The following is a 15,730-nucleotide window of genomic DNA, read 5'->3' as shown; positions in this document are numbered from 1 at the left end:
CTTGAAAGATTTGTGATGGAGCCCGGTGCTGCTTTGTGGTGAGTCTCAGAAAAAGAGATGCCAGAGCTCATGGTTTAAGAGGGGGAGGGGGAAAAGTATTCATAATACAGTGTAGCTGATTTCCTGTTTACATGTTGCGAGTACCTTGTGTGTGTGTGTGTGTGTGTGTGTGTGTGTGTGTGTGTGTGTAGTGCTGAGGCGGTAGTTAGAATATGAGGGTTTTAGATGCAGTTTTTAAGGTTCTGCATGGAGGGAAAGACCTGAACACAAAGTGGCTACTCTACAAACTCTTGTGGATACATGCTTCAAGGCACTTCTACCATCTTCTGCTCTTCTCTCTGCTCTTCTACTCTAGGCTATGAGAATCTTGGAGGTAAGAACCATGTCTTGTTGCTCTCAGTTTCTCTGGTCCAGGAAGAGTGCCATGCCTAGACCATAATATCAGTCAATATTTTCTGATTAAATACTTACAGTTTTCTCCCCCTTTGTCTTAGAGTGCATAGTTGTAAAAAAGAAGAGATGTAATTAAAATCTGGAGGAGATTCATTTCATTTCTTTCCCTCACTTCTGGTTTTTTTTTTTTTTTTTGTCTTTTTTTTTGTTTGTTTGTTTGTTTTGTTTTGTTTTTTCGTTTTTTTTACAAGCAGTACTTCCTATATTTTGAATAGAACATGAAGCCCTGAGTTAGCCAAAATCCTTAAGAAAAAGAACGTTTTTCCAGAAAATAAAAATTGGAAAAGAAAATTTTCCCAAATTTATATCCCACAGAACCCAGTTCCTTAAAATAAATAAATTCTTTAATTTGAGCAATACTGGATTAAATAGTTACAGTCTTTGATACACTAATGTATGTTGTATCTTTGTAAGAGGTATATTATGGTTTGTTACTCTTCAAGTCCCTATTTAACTATGTAACCCCAAAAGGATTCCAGGACAAGAAATCAGGGAATGATTATCTAATTATTAATATGTGTTCAGGTGTGGCAAAGTTTGGAAACTGCTGTTTTCGATCATAAGGCTTATGAGGAAAATACAAGGGCGTTGGTGAAGAAGGAACTAAAAGGAAAAAGGATGGCAGCTCAGAAAAAGGGAAATTCAAGCAGACAAAAAGACCCAGAAGTTATGATAGGAAAGTGTAGTTTGATGCCTGCCATCATGGTCTGTAAATGAGTAGTATAGCATGGAGACCGAAGAATTTACATTGGCAGAAGCGTTAGGCTAAGGATCAGGAGCCTGGCAATGTACTCCAGAAACTTTCTTTAAATGACTTGTATCACTTCTCTAAACTAATTGCCTCAGGGGTGATGGGGCATATAATGCCTTCATTTCTTCTTTCATGCAATCTTATTTGAAATGAGTTACAAGCTAAGTTGCTGGAGAACTTTTGAGTTATTTCAAGAAGATAGTCAAATCATATGTATGAACAAATTTGGTGCTTTGTTTTTTAAAAAAGTTATGTTTGTTAATTTTTGTCTGAGGTCCCTGAGAACCTTAGGCAAGTTTTCATACTAACAAATTAAGAGCAGTTAATTTCTAAGTAGTGTTTATGCCTGAGAGATTGGTAAGTGGTTGAGCTAACTGACAAAATAACTTATCAAAATGCATCTGCCACGCTCTAGTGCGATATGCCTAATGATCATTGTGTCAAAGTAGGAAATTGAGTCAGGTCAGGAATGGGCCTCCAATTCATGTTTCAGAAGTGCTGAGTTTGGTATTCGTTGACAAATTTTAAAGTTCAGATAGACAAACACATGTTTTTTCCTTTGGACTGAATTTGAAAGTTCCAAGATAGGACCCTTGGAGCTATGAACATTGGCACAACTTGGCAAGCTCCTCATTTTGGAAACACTTTGTGAAAACAACTTTGGTCCATCAAGTATTAATACTATTTGATAAAAATCAGTTTTTGTTTGGTATGTCTTTTGAAGCTAGTGTAACTCCTGGTCATTCTATATGACTATAAAAGCTTTTTGGAATCAAATCCTAATCCCAACATGTTTTTCTTGTTCATTTAAACCTTTTATACACATGTGGGAGCTAGAGAGAGTGGAAAGCTTTTAGGACTTAAGCTTAAATTGTCATTCTCATGCATGGTTTCTGAAAAGTATTTGGCATGTTATTTGTAAGTTAAAGTATACATTTATGGTCTTAAGCATTTTCTTTTTTCTCTTTATGCTTATTTGTTTGGTTTACAAAGACTATCTTAAAATGAGAGAGCAGACGTGCTGAAGTTTGGATCGCTTGACTTACCGCCTTGTAGAAAATATCTGTGGGTGTTGATTTTCTAGGTCAACCCCTGACTCACGATCCTAAAGAGAAAAAGTGTTCTCAACCCAAACTCAGTAGTATTAATACTACCACCAGCCCGTCCCCAAGCCTAATAAAAAGCCTAAATAAACTGAACTCACAAAAGCTGAGTTCAGTGCTGTAAGAGTCAAACGTAACCCCTAGAGGTTTTTTGGTTTGGGTTTTTTTTTGTTTGTTTTGTTTTGTTTTTTTCCATGAAAAAGAAGCAACTGAGGCTGCTGAGCTGAAATTCATAGAGCTTTATTTTTCCTCTTGGGCTGTTGTGCCCAATAATCATAATATTGGCAAATAGAGTTAAACTATAAGAAATTCATCTGGCCGGGCACAGTGGCTCATGCCCATAATCCCAGCCCTTTGGGAGGCTGAGGTGGGTGGCTCACGAGATCAAGAGTTAGATACCAGCCTGACCAATGTGATGAAATCCCATCTCTACTGAAAATACAAAAATTAGCCAGGCGTGATGGTGCATGCCTGTAGTCCCAGCTACTCAGGAGGCTGAGGCAAGAGAATTGCTTGAACCTGGGAGGTGGAAGTTACAGTGAGCCGAGATCGTGCCACTGTACTCCAGCCTGGGCGTCAGAGTGAGACTCCATCTCACAAAAAAAGAAAAAAAAAAGAAATTTATCAAAGGACTAAATTTAAATGGATTTAGGAAAAGCTAAAAAGATATTGTTAATCCTGTAAAGCTGAAGATTGAAGTAAATAAGTTTCTCAGAGAGTGATTGTGCATGAAATAAAGTGTATCAGTTAATTTTTGCTATCTAAGAAACACCTCCAAAATTCATTTCTTAAAACAGCCACCACTAAATATGTATAATTATCACATGTTAATTTTAAAAAAGAGAGGAAAAAAATGTTGAAACCACCATTTACTTTAGTTCATGATTCTACAAAGTCTGCAGTTTGGGGCTGGCTCCAATGAGTAGTTCTTCTGACCTGGGCTGCAGCTGATCGATCTCTGCTGGGTTCACTCATGCATCTGTGGTGGGTGAGTTGTGAACACTCTGGTCTAGGATGGCCAAAGCAAGGACAGCTGAGGCCTCTCTCCGTGTAGTCTCTCAGTCTTGTCCTTATTCAGATACAACTTCCATACCTTTTCTGTTTATTTTTAATCACTCCATGTCTCTGAATTCTTCTTGCCATTTCCTTAATCTGGATCTTATTAGAGCATCCCCAGGGTCAACATCCTTTAGCTGGGTTGCCTGAATTTTCTTGAGACAGGGAGTAAAGTGAAAGCCAACATTTCTCCTGACTTATTTTTAATAACCTTTAGGGTTATTGTATTTGTGTCTTTTATAGTCATCAGCCTCAAATGCTTTCAGGAAGGAACTACAGTCCAAACAAAACTAATTAATTAATTAGGTGGTCAAATGATTAAAAATTGATGGCTAAACAAATTAGCATTTTTATCGAATTTATTGCTTTTTATCTCTACTCTCTGTTTCCTGTATGTCTCAGATGAGCTCACCAGTCCCTGGCAATTTTGCCCTTAGAAACTTCATCCCATGGCTGATGTGGGACATCACTTAAAACTCTGCAGCCACTGCAGAATGTGCCCAGATTGTCTCTCACCAATTGATCAGGAAGCTCTAAGTGACTGATTGCTGCCTCCGTCAACACAGGATGTTTGGACATAGCTGTTTGGACAAGGCTGTTTGAGGCCCCCTACAAGACTTGCTGGCAGTTGGGAGGGGGATATGGCCCAAGGGTCAAGGTTTGAAAGCAGCTACTCATCTCGCATCAAACAGCAAACCCTCAGTGCTTATTGGGGAATCTACCCTGTGCCAGGCCCCCAAAAGGAGGCTCTGGTGAGCAAAATTGATACTAGCTTTGCCCTGATGGGCTGAAGAGGATTGTTCATGAGTAGTCTTCCATGTAGGTATACAAACTCTAATGAGTGTTGTGAAGAGAAAGCATTGGGAATATAGGTTTCAGAAGAGGGAAGCTTTAAAATTGTGGTGGTTGAGAATGAAGGAGCAGACTGACCAGGAAAACATACCAGATTACCAGCTGGTAAAACTGACACCATGAATTTTCCCCCAGCAAGGTTTAGCTGTCCACATGCAGACTCTAAGAAATTGAACAATTAGATATATCCAGGGCTGGCTGGCTGGCTGGCTGGTTTCATGCTGGTTGGATCTGATGAAATTACTAAAGTGTAAGGGAGTTCTGAAATGACACAATGTGGAATGCAAATTCAGTAACATAAGTGAAAAGTAGATGAGGCTTTCCACCCTTCGTGGTGGGGTTGACCAGCTCAAGCCTATGACAAGGTAGAGCTGGCAATCCTGAGCTATGGTATATCCCATCTGAAGGTAGTCATTGCCACTCACCTAAAAGCTATATTTGATGATAGTCTTCTACAAAAATTATCAACCATATGTAACAAAATTGCCTTTAGGCACCCTTAGATTTTTAAATGAAGTTTTCTCTATTTTATTTATTATTACTTTCTCATAAAGTTCACTTTGTGCAAACTTCTTTTTCCAAACACAGTGTCAAAGGAGCCCAAGTTAGCAGCTGAAATGCACGGAAAAGTATCATGGTAACAGAAACTTCAGGTTTAGACATTTTGTAAAATCAGCAAAGGGCCTGAAAGCTCATGCTATTTAAATCCATGCCAGTTTTCCGGATTTGTATTTTATGAAAAAGGGAATCAATGTGACAGGTGGAAGAGCGAATGCAATGACAACTCCAATCATTCACACATGTTCATCATTGCCTGCAGGACACATAGCAAATCCCAGCACTGGTGATAACGGCAGAGCACTTCTAGCACTGGTGATATTGCAGGAGTACGTATAGTGCTGGTAATATCACAGAAGACTCTATTCAGGAAAGTTTATCTGATCTGGTCTTACTGCTTCCAATTAGTCTGGATTCCTTGAGGGTAATACTGGCCCTGTCTTCCCAGAATCATTGCAAACTTACTGATTAATGCACATTTTCCACCTGTTCCAGTCTTGTGTGGCCAACCTATATCTTCCATAATGATCTTTGTAGGCTTCATGGGCTAATACACCACACAGCTGATAGCAACAGGCTGTGAGATCCAACAGATGTTCCAGAGTTTAAATCTTGGCCTTAAACTTTTGATAAATTTAGGTAACCCCTCTGAACCTCAGTTTCCTCCTAAGCCTCAGGTTTCTTTTAAACTATATAAAAACAGATATATAAAACTAAAAGATAAAATGAAATAATCTCTTAGATATTTTAAATTTTGTTATCTTAAATTTATTTTGGTACTCACTAAAATATTTTCAATAATAATTATAGGGGGAGCATTGCAGTGGTGTGATTCGGAAGACATTATAAAAGTGTCAGCTCTGCCCCTTTCTTACTTGCTTAGGCTTAATGGCTTCTTTGCAGGAATCAAGCCACTTGGCCACTTGAGACAAGTTGGTGAAATTAAAAGTAGGTAATATAATTTGTAAATCCACCAGTGGGAATACATAAAAAATACTGCAAGCTGAAAGTGAATGAACAAGTAGGGATAATAATTGCAAGTCCTTTGGGTTGTGGAAATTGCACATGACACATGACCCACAACTTACAGAGCAGATAAGAACAGGAGAGTCAATGTTAAATGTTAGTAAATTTAAGTGTTGGTAAATCTTAATGCTTTCTCTAAAAATTCAAAATAGAAGCTCTAACTTTTCTCCTTGAATTTCAACACGTTTAGTGGTTCCCAAACTTGGGTATGCATCCAAGCCAACTGGAGGGTTTGTGACTCCCAAAGTTTCTGATTAAGTCCATCTGGGGTAGGACTCAAGAATTTGCATTTCTAACGAGTTTGCAGATGAAGTTCGTGCTGCTGGACTTAGGGACCACACTTTCAGAAACACTGCAGTAGAGCATCTTGAAGACTCTCCAGGTTGCATCCTCCCCTAGGTCTTTGGTGTATGTATAATACACATCTCGTCAGGATTAGTGCCATCAAGAAGTAATGTTCCCTTTATATTCCAGTTTATATTACCCATTCATATCCTACATTTCCCTTCCACCCACTCCACACTATCCATTACCCTTCCCCCATTGAAGGCGGAAAGGGTCCAGAGGACAGGGGAAGGATGGCGCATCCTCTTTGTGAATGCAACTGACAGTGACTTGCACTACCTGGTAAATTCATGCCCTCAGCATGTTTCCCCAGGGTGAATTAATTGCTTTGCTTTTCCTTTTCCTTTGCATAAAACTAGGCAGATTTGTCCGTCTGTTTGACCAAGACTTTGTTGCCAGCACTTTTCGAGGATGGCCAGCATGTGGCTGCTGTATCAGGTTGATAGTGTTGTCAGGAATTCCAGGGTGGGTATTGTCGCTTGCATGGGGAAATGCTAACTGAGGTCAGTTCTAGTTCAGCTTCCTACTTACAGAATTATGGCAGGACATAAGTTTGGCCCGTGTAAGATGAATAGGTCAGCAGAATCATATTGTCCTCCTAATCCAGGCGTCTCTACTTTTAAGCCTTAAATCAGAACGTAATTTTCCTGTATTTGAGATCCAGCAATTCATGTCCTCAAATGAGATATTTTACAATCAAAAGCGCAGACAGCCAACCAAAACATTCTAAACAAACAAAAATTTTAAACCAAAGGTGTACATTTAAAAGTTCTATGTGTTTTGTGTCTTTCAGTTTTGAAATTGAAAGTCTTTTTTTTTCAATAATTATTGCTGAGTAACAAAACTATCCCAACATTCAGTGGCTTAAAACAATCCTTCTGTTTCTTTGCTCATGAGTCTACAATTTGCGCCATTCTTAGTAGGACTCTGATCTGTGTAGGGTCACCTAGGGTGGCTCAGCTAAGCCAGAACAATCTATTTCCAAATAGGCTCCGCTCACTTTGATTGACAAGTTGGTACTGGAGCTGTTGGCTGGGACCTTGGTTTTCCTCTTCTGTGGTCTCACCACATGACTAGCTTGGGCTTCTCACAGCAGTTTGGTCTCGGGGTAGCAGGGCTTCTACAAGGTGCCTGTACCCAGCATGCAAAAGCAGAAACTACCAGACCTTCTGTAGGCTTAAGCTTGGAACTGGCCCATCATTCTTTGCATTACATTCTGTTGCTTAAAATGAGTCACAAAGCCAGCCCAAACTCAAGGAGAGAGTAGACACAGGGGCATGGACAGCAGCAAGTGTGGGTCTTTGGAGCCCACCAAAGCAACAGCCTACCAGTCATGATGATGCTGGATTTTCCACTCCCTGCTGTTTCAGAGCTCTTTGCATTCCATACCACAATCAGGCCAGCTCAGCATAAACAGAGGCAGGTTGTTAATCTCAGGATGAACAATAGTGCTTCCCAAAGAGGGAATAGTGGCTTTGACTTTAGTTGAGAGAGAATTGTCAGAGTGCAAGGACATGTGTCTGCTGAACAGGCATCTCTGTTAACTTTCTGCCCAAACACTCTGCTAGTTACTTTATCTCCCCTTATCCTGCCTCCTTTTTTCTTCATAGCACTCACCACTGCCTCATGCTTTATTAAGCAGTTGTTTACTTGGTTATTGTCTGTTTCCCTCCAGTCAAATGTAAAACTCCCAGAGGAAGACGTTCGGTCTCTTTTGCTCTCTGCTGGATGCCCAGCACCGAGAGTGCCTGGCACACAGAAAGCCCTGCATAAATATTTATTGAATGAATGAGTATATAAATTTCATAACTGAAAATCTGCGTATGAGAATATGCAGACATCACAACTTCAAAATAAGTTGCTATGATGCAGGGTTTATGGCTAAGGTTTGTCTCTCTCTATAGAGCCTGGGCTGCATGTCCCTTTGTTGCATATGGGGTGTACCCTCTGCCAGTTTCCATGGTGTCATTGTTCGGAGGTGTCAATGGAAATCAATCATGGGGTTAGAGGGTTTTTCTGTACAACCTCCAGTTCCTTTATTTGGCCAATTAGGCGTTGTGCTCCCATTTCCAAACACAGAGGTGGGAGAAATATGAACCTGGTTTTATCTAATGCCTTAGTTTTAAGGAACAAGCATCTGGTGCAATGCTGTATTATTTCCAATTAAAACTTGGATATCCTCATCCTTGCTAAGACTGGTTTGTGAACATTAGCTATTCATTCCTAAAAAGAGGCTTAACCAGATAGTTTTTCATTATATTCTGTCTTTCACTTGATGGAGAGGGGCAGGCAGGCTGGCTAGCTTTCTTTCTTTTTCTTTCCTCTCTTTTTCTCTCTGGTTTGCTTTCTACTAGTGTATATATTTTTTCTTTTTTTCTATAGCATCCCTTTGAACATTATGCACTTGTATCTCATTTGGTTACAGGTCACCTAAAACTGTCACTTGTGGGACCTCGCCTTTGAATGCCTAGTCTATTCCTTATCATTTATGGAGTCTTTATCTGTAAATCTATTTATTCTGGCTCTGTGCAAAGTGGTCCTCAGTGCTATGGTTTCCAACCATTTTACCAGCCCTGAAGACACTTGTGTGTTTTCAAAAGAGGTTAAAAAAATTGCTTTGAAGAAGCATTTTAAATATTTCTGTTGGATTGTGTTCTGGTTATTTTCCTCCATGTCTTTTTGTTTTCCCTTGTTCCATCCCCCTCCTTGTCCCTATTCATGCTTGTGTCACTGAAGTATGGCTCCTCTACTAACAGCAGCCTCAACCTGGTCGGGCTGCACAAGGAGGCCATCTGGCTATGAGTGTTCTCTAAGAGCACTAATGTGAGTGTTTCTGATTATAATAACCTTAACCAAGTTCTTCAAAGATGCTATAGCTGTCAGAGTTTTCTGAGCCATTTTAGATCCTAGGCCTAGAGATGCTAGAATATCAAGTGTGTTTTAAGTCCAAATAAGAAACCAACAATATCCTGTGAGTTTGCACCCTCAGTGCAAACACTGCTCCAAGGCACTTTCCCAAAACCAGCTGTGAGTTAGTGAGTGGAGTTCTGCGTTGCAGTGGCCCAGTTGAACTTCTGAAAGTGAACCAAGGCGAGGCCATGGGCATGTTGGGACCTGAATGAAAGACTGTAAACCCAGTTCCCTTTTTCATCACCCCAGCTTCCTTTCTCTCTCTCTTCACCTGAATCCCCATCTTTTTTGATATCAACTTGTTCCTTGGCTCTCCAAAACTAGGAGAGGAAAAAATCTCAGATTCTCTCCTGTCCAAGTACTAACCAGGCCCAACCCTGCTTAGCTTCCAAGATCAGATGAGATGGGGCACGATCAGGGTGGTATGGCCATACACCAATCTCAGATTCTCTTGGGTTTGGCAACAGCCTTGAGGCCTCTGATAATGGAAGTCTACCAGAAACAAGTTTAAAACCATTTGTTATTTATCTTCTTGCCTCCTCTTTGTCAATCAAGTCTGTTTTTAGCATTGCTTCTGCGATTTTTATACTATTAACCTACCCCAATTTGTAAGAAACTTGATGTTTTCTTTGTCTTTTTCTTTCTCACGTTCTGTTTGCGATGTGGTTAACTAATTAGCTTATTTTTCTCATTTTTCTCAAAATGGACCTCTATCACATCAGCAGGACAAAATTTTTAGGAAGCTCTGAACAGACCTCAATACAAATTTGCAAACCTTCTCTTCCATTATTTACTGCATCCATTTCAGCAATATATAACATCATTCATTACTTTCCACCTCCCTCTTGAGTTCAAGAACATCGAACTGAGAGGTGAAAAGACTTGAATTCCAGATGTGACTCTGCAGCATATGAACTGGACTATCCTTGGACATTCACTTAACTTCTCAAAGATTCGGCTTTTCTCATCTGTGTAATGTAAATGATCATGACTATCCTGCCTATTATGAAGTCATTGAACAACCAAGTGAGAAGTCATCTTCTGAGCAAACACTAATTGTGCACCTCTTATATGCCAAGTAATATGTGAAGCACTTAGAATACAGAAATCAAGTGAAGTTTCTACCTGCCTTTTGGAGATGTTTTCATACAGCTGCCTTTACTTTAAAGTTTAGACCCATGACAAGAGAGTTCCCATAATTTGGCCTTTGGTTGTCTCACCACCTCTTTCAATGGCAAGCGGTGATTAAGTTGATGGCAGGAGGCAAGAAACCCAGCTCTGAATTCTCACAGTACTGTAGTGGCGCTCCTGGACAGAACCTGCTGAATTAATTTTATATCACCATACTATAGAGTCTGCTACGTAGTAGGGTCTCTGCAGAAAATTGCTTAAATTAATTCATAAATCAATCATGAATGAGTGAATCAATGACAAACATTACACTGGACCATTTTGATTTGTTTTCTGTGCTTGGCAGTATCAATATAGATTCCTGTGACGTTCTTATTTTTTTCCTGTCTTATCTGATTCCAGTGAGTTTTCACAGGTAATTTTTTCCCTTGTTAAAATTAACCGTAAGATTGATATCTTTTGTGGGAAAACTGCTGCTGAGATTTTTTTTTTTTTTTTGTCTTACCCCAAAGTGGATTCAGTAATGTTATGAAGAAATAAAGTAATTAAAACCAAAATTCTGATAACTCTTAACGTTGAAGGTGGCCATGATTGACAGATACTTCCATACTTCTTAACCCTAAATTTTCTTCTTGGGCCAGATAATTATGGTGAGGCCTGACAGTTCCTAAAAATAGGCCCAGTGGTCTTTGATCCAGTTCTAACAATAAACCCAGCCTTCAAGTGGTTCTATACTATCATCTTAAGCTGTCTATGGAATTCTTTTAGGGCCTGAATATATAAAATGCTTTCTAAGGAGAGAGAGGAAGAGGTTTGCAAATCCCATAAAATAAAGTGCAGTATATTATGACTGTATGTTCATGCATTTTTTCTGGGGCAGTACATTCATAGTTTTTGTGGGATTCAAGACCCTCTCCCAATTCCTTTCCACCCCAAACCCTCCACCCCCACCAGAAATAGTTAAGGGTACTGGATTGAAAGATTCTGGTCCACTTAGAGAATGCAATTTCTTAAGACTAACATAGATTCCTTTCCCAGAACTGTCATGTAGCAGTTACAAAAATGTAACCCTCCAAACTGCCTGGCGGTAAACTTCAAGTTCGACAAGTCTATAATGTGACTCATGGAACTTTCTCATGCTTTTGTATTCAATAATCAGAAAAATCCCCTGTAACTTTGTCATGCTTCTGAAGACAGTAATCAGGAAAATCCTTGAGGAGACTGTGGTTTTATAGGATGCTAAATCAGGTTATGATTGTGTGTACCCTGATGGTATGTTTTTCCTGTCTGGAATTTCCTCTTGGGGGTGGTCTGTTCTTCTCATTTCTAAAACTTATATCAACATCCTCTTGGACCCAGAAGTGTAAGCGACTCATTTATTTTATTTTATGTTATTTTGGATAAAGGAGAAAAAGAACTATCATCAGCCATGGAAAACCTTCCCATGGTACAGGCAAACTGAGTTGTTATTCTTCCTCATACATTGTAGAACTGGAAGCTGAACTCACTTGCCTCCTCTCAATGCCCATTTTTAAGGCACTCGACATAAACCAAACTGTGCACCCCACTTACCTATTCCGAGTTAAACGCCTTGATTATTTCATCTTGCCTTTGTTGAGTTTGATGTATTGGAGACAGGGTTGGACACACTAAGCAATCATAATTAAAAAGCATCCTACGCTTTGCTGCTATTCAATTGTTGAAGAGTCCTCTCTAGGGTTATTGAGTTTCATGAACTGGGAAAAGTAGGAATTTTGAACCACATACATTTGTTTGCAACTTTTTTTTTTTTTTTTTTCCTTTCCTTTTCTTTTCCTTTTCCATCCACCATAGCGTAACACAGAAACCATGAAACAGTGAGCACACACTCTGCATTCAGACTGACTGGGTTTGAATCCCAGCTCTTCCACTTCATAAGCTGTGCAACTTTGGGCAAGTTATAGTACCTTGCTGGGTCTACAGTCATCATCCAGAGAATAAAGATACTCTTAAACTGCTTACCTCATAGGATGTACAGGAAAATTAAATAATATTTGTAAAGAGCCTAGAATAGTACCTAGTGTGTTCAAAGCACTACATGTGTGTTTTTAAATAAATCTGATGACCGAGGGTAACAGTGGAGATTCATGTGGAGATATCCTGTCAGAATCAAGCATGAGAAGCCTGATTGCCACCATTGGGCTGGTTGTTGTGGTTAGGTTTGGGTGTGTTTTTTGTTTGAGGGAATTTTAAAAATCTTTTCCATCCATCTCTTCTGAGGGCAAGGTTTTCCTTGGCTGACCTCCCACTCTCCAAGGACTTTAACATCTGAGATAATCTGATGGAATCCTTGTATTTTAACCCCTTTGTCACACAGCGAGGCACTTCAGTCAAAGCCACTTAGCCTCTTCTTGACAGGAGTTTCTCTGGCTGGAGCTTGTTTGTTTTTTTGTCCCTTCCCCAGCTTTGTTTGACCTCCACTACTAACCACTGAGCCTGATCTAGCCTTTAAAAAAAAAAAAAAAAAAAAAAGTTGTCATTATTCTACAGATGGCATTTGCAAATCAGTTTTGAGAGGAGCTGCTTGTAAGTCATCAGGATGTTCATGATTAAACGTAATAGTCTGTTATCAGACTCAAAGCAAAACGAAAGCTAAGACATGGTGACCACAGCGTTTTCCAAACCTCATAATTAGCTAAAATAGTTTTAATGTAAGAATCACAAGATCCAGTTTAGTCATGCAAATTGTATCCTAAGTCTCATAATACATACTTGGGCCAGAACGTAGAGAATAATTTTATTTGCTTAATGAGTAGGTCTCTTATTTTTTTATTGGATGTGTCTATAATGAACTTAGCTGTCACTAATTAGAAAAAAAAATGTTAAGCAGGAATTTGGAAAATAACTTTTATTACATAGAAAATGCTCAGCATCATTTTTAGAAATATTCTTTTATTTTAAAAAATTCTCTATTTGCAAGTTAATAGAAAGGAGATATAGTAAAGATTGCTGACTATACGATCTATTTCTTACTGATATTCTGATTACACTTAGCTTTAAGGACAGTAAGTGCTTAAAGCTAAGTGTAATCTCTAGCGATTTTAGTGATTTGACAGAGCCATTCTGAATTTTTCAAAGAGAAAATTACGGAATTTTAGAATCTTCTAGCCTAGTTTCTTCCTCTTCTGGATAAGAAACTTGAGATCCACCAAACTCAAGTGTTCAGCTAAATGAAAGCAGAGTACAAAAGCTAATTTTAACTATAAGAGGGAAAAAAAGGTTTAAACGTTGCCTTTTGACATTTTTTCTAAGTTTTATTTACATTAAATATTCTTAGTGTTTTGATAAATGTATTTTTTATAATAGTCTATTTCTAAATGGAAATTCTGCTTTATAATTTCATGGTCTTTGATAATCTTTAATGATTTACATGAAAGAAAAAACAACAGAGCTTAGTTTTTTTTTTTCTTTCTTTTTTATTGTACTTTAATTTCTGGGGTGCATGTGCAGAATGTGCAGGTTTGTTATATAGGTATACATGTGGATGGTGGTTTGCTGCACCCATCAACTCATCATTTACATTAGGTATTTCTCCTAATACTATCTCTCCCCTTGCCCGACAGGCTCTGGAGTATGGTGTTTCCCTCCCTGTGCCCACATGTTCTCATTGCTCAACTCCCACTTATGAGTGAGAATATGTGGTGTTTGGTTTTCTGTTCCATGTTAGTTTGCTGAGAATGATGGTTTCCAGCTTCATCCGTATCCCTGCAAAGGACATGAACTCGTTCTTTTTTATGGCCGCATAGTATTCCATGGTGTATATGTGCCACATTTTCTTTATCCAGTCTATCATTGGTGGGCATTTGGGTTGATTCCAAGTCTTTGCTGTTGTGAATAGTGCTGTAATAAACATACATGTGCATGTGTCTTTGTAGTACAATGATTTATAATCCTTTGGGTATATACCTACTAATGAGATTGCTGGGTCAAATGGTATTTCTGGTTCTAGATCCTTGAGAAATTGCCCCACTGTCTTCCACAATGGTTGAACTAATTTACACTCCCACTAACAGTGTAAAAGTGTTCCTATTTTTTCACATCCTCTCCAGCATCTGTTGTTTCTTGACTTTTTAATGATTGCCATTCTAACTAGCATGAGATGGTATCTCATTTGGTTTTGATTTTCATTTCTCTAATGAGCAGTGATGATGAGCTTTCTTTCATATGTTTGTTGGTGACATAAATGTCTTCTTTTCAAAAGTATCTGCTCATATCCTTCCCCCACTTTTTGTTGGGGTTTTTTTTCTTGTAAATTTGTTTAAGATCCTTGTAGATTCTGTATATTAGCCCTTTGTCAGATGGAAAGATGGCAAAAATTTTCTCCCATTCTGTAGATTGCCTGTTCACTCTGATGATAGTTTCTTTTGCTGTACAGAAGCTCTTTAGTTTAATTATATCTCATTTGTCAATTTTGACTTTTGTTGCTGTTGCTTTTGGTGTTTTAGTCATAAAGTCTTTGCTTATGCCTATGTCCTGAATGGTATTGCCTAGGTTTTCTTCTCGGGTTTTTATGGTTTTAGGTCTTGCATTTTAGTCTTTAATCCATTTTGAGTTAATCTTTGTATAAGGTGTAAGGAAGGGGTCCATTTTCACTTTTCTGCATATGGCTAGCCAGTTTTCCCAGCACCATTTATTAAATAGGGAATCCTTTCCCCATTTCTTATTTTTGTCAGGTTTGTCAAAGATCAGATGGTTGTAAATGTGTGGTGTTATTTCTGAGGCCTGTGTTCCGTTCCATTGGTCTATATCTCTGTTTTGGTACCAGTACCATGCTGTTTCAGTTACTGTAGCTTTGTAATATAGTTTGAAATCAGGTAGCGTGATGCCTCCAGCTTAGTTATTTTTGTTTAGGATCATCTTGGCTATACAGGCTCCTTTTTTTGTGCCATATGAAACTTAAAGTAGTTTTTTCTAATTCTGTGAAGAAAGTCAATAGTAGTTTGATGGAAGTAACTTTGAATCTATCAATTACTTTGGGCAGTATGGCCATTTTCAGGATATTGATTCTTCCTATCCATGAGCATGGAATGTTTTTCCATTTGTTTGTGTCCTCTTTTATTTCATTGAGCAATAGTTTGTAGTTCCCCTTGAAGAGGTCCTTCACATCCCATGTAAGTTGTATTTCTAGGTATTTTATTTTCTTTGTAGCAATTGTGAATGGGAGTTTGCTCATGATTTGACTCTCTGTTTGTCTATTATTGGTGTATAGGAATACTTGTGATTTCTGCACGTTGTATTTGTATCCTGAGACTTTGCTGAAGTTGCTTATCAGCTTAAGGAGATTTGGGGCTGAGAAAATGGGGGATTTCTAAATATACAATCATGTCATCTGCAAACAGAGACAATTTGACTTCGTCTCTTCCTATTTGAATACCCTTTATTTCTTTCTGTTGCCTGATTGTCCTGGCCGGAACGTCCAATACTATGTTGAATAGGAGTGGTGAGAGAGGACATCCTTGTCTTGTGCTGGTTTAAAAAGGGAATCCTTCCAGCTTTTGCTGATTCG

The 15,730-nt window shown here is 38.7% G+C and overlaps 1 protein-coding gene across 1 annotated transcript in view; it reads left to right on the top strand.

The window, feature by feature from the left end:
• The first annotated feature begins 203 nt into the window (after window positions 1-203).
• RARB (retinoic acid receptor beta) overlaps window positions 204-15,730 on the top strand; it is a 254,988-nt gene continuing 239,461 nt past the window's right edge. Inside the window, exon 1 of the mRNA XM_023207282.3 lies at window positions 204-373. Within this exon, the coding sequence (XP_023063050.2) occupies window positions 301-373 (73 nt within the window). The 5' untranslated portion in view covers window positions 204-300. The remainder of the gene's footprint in view (window positions 374-15,730) is intronic.

This window comes from Piliocolobus tephrosceles, chromosome 2 (assembly GCF_002776525.5).
Source record: "Piliocolobus tephrosceles isolate RC106 chromosome 2, ASM277652v3, whole genome shotgun sequence".
In the NCBI taxonomy this organism is placed as follows: domain Eukaryota; kingdom Metazoa; phylum Chordata; class Mammalia; order Primates; family Cercopithecidae; genus Piliocolobus; species Piliocolobus tephrosceles.
Note: the sequence above shows the minus strand (reverse complement) of the source record. Positions and strands in the feature narration are given on the sequence as shown.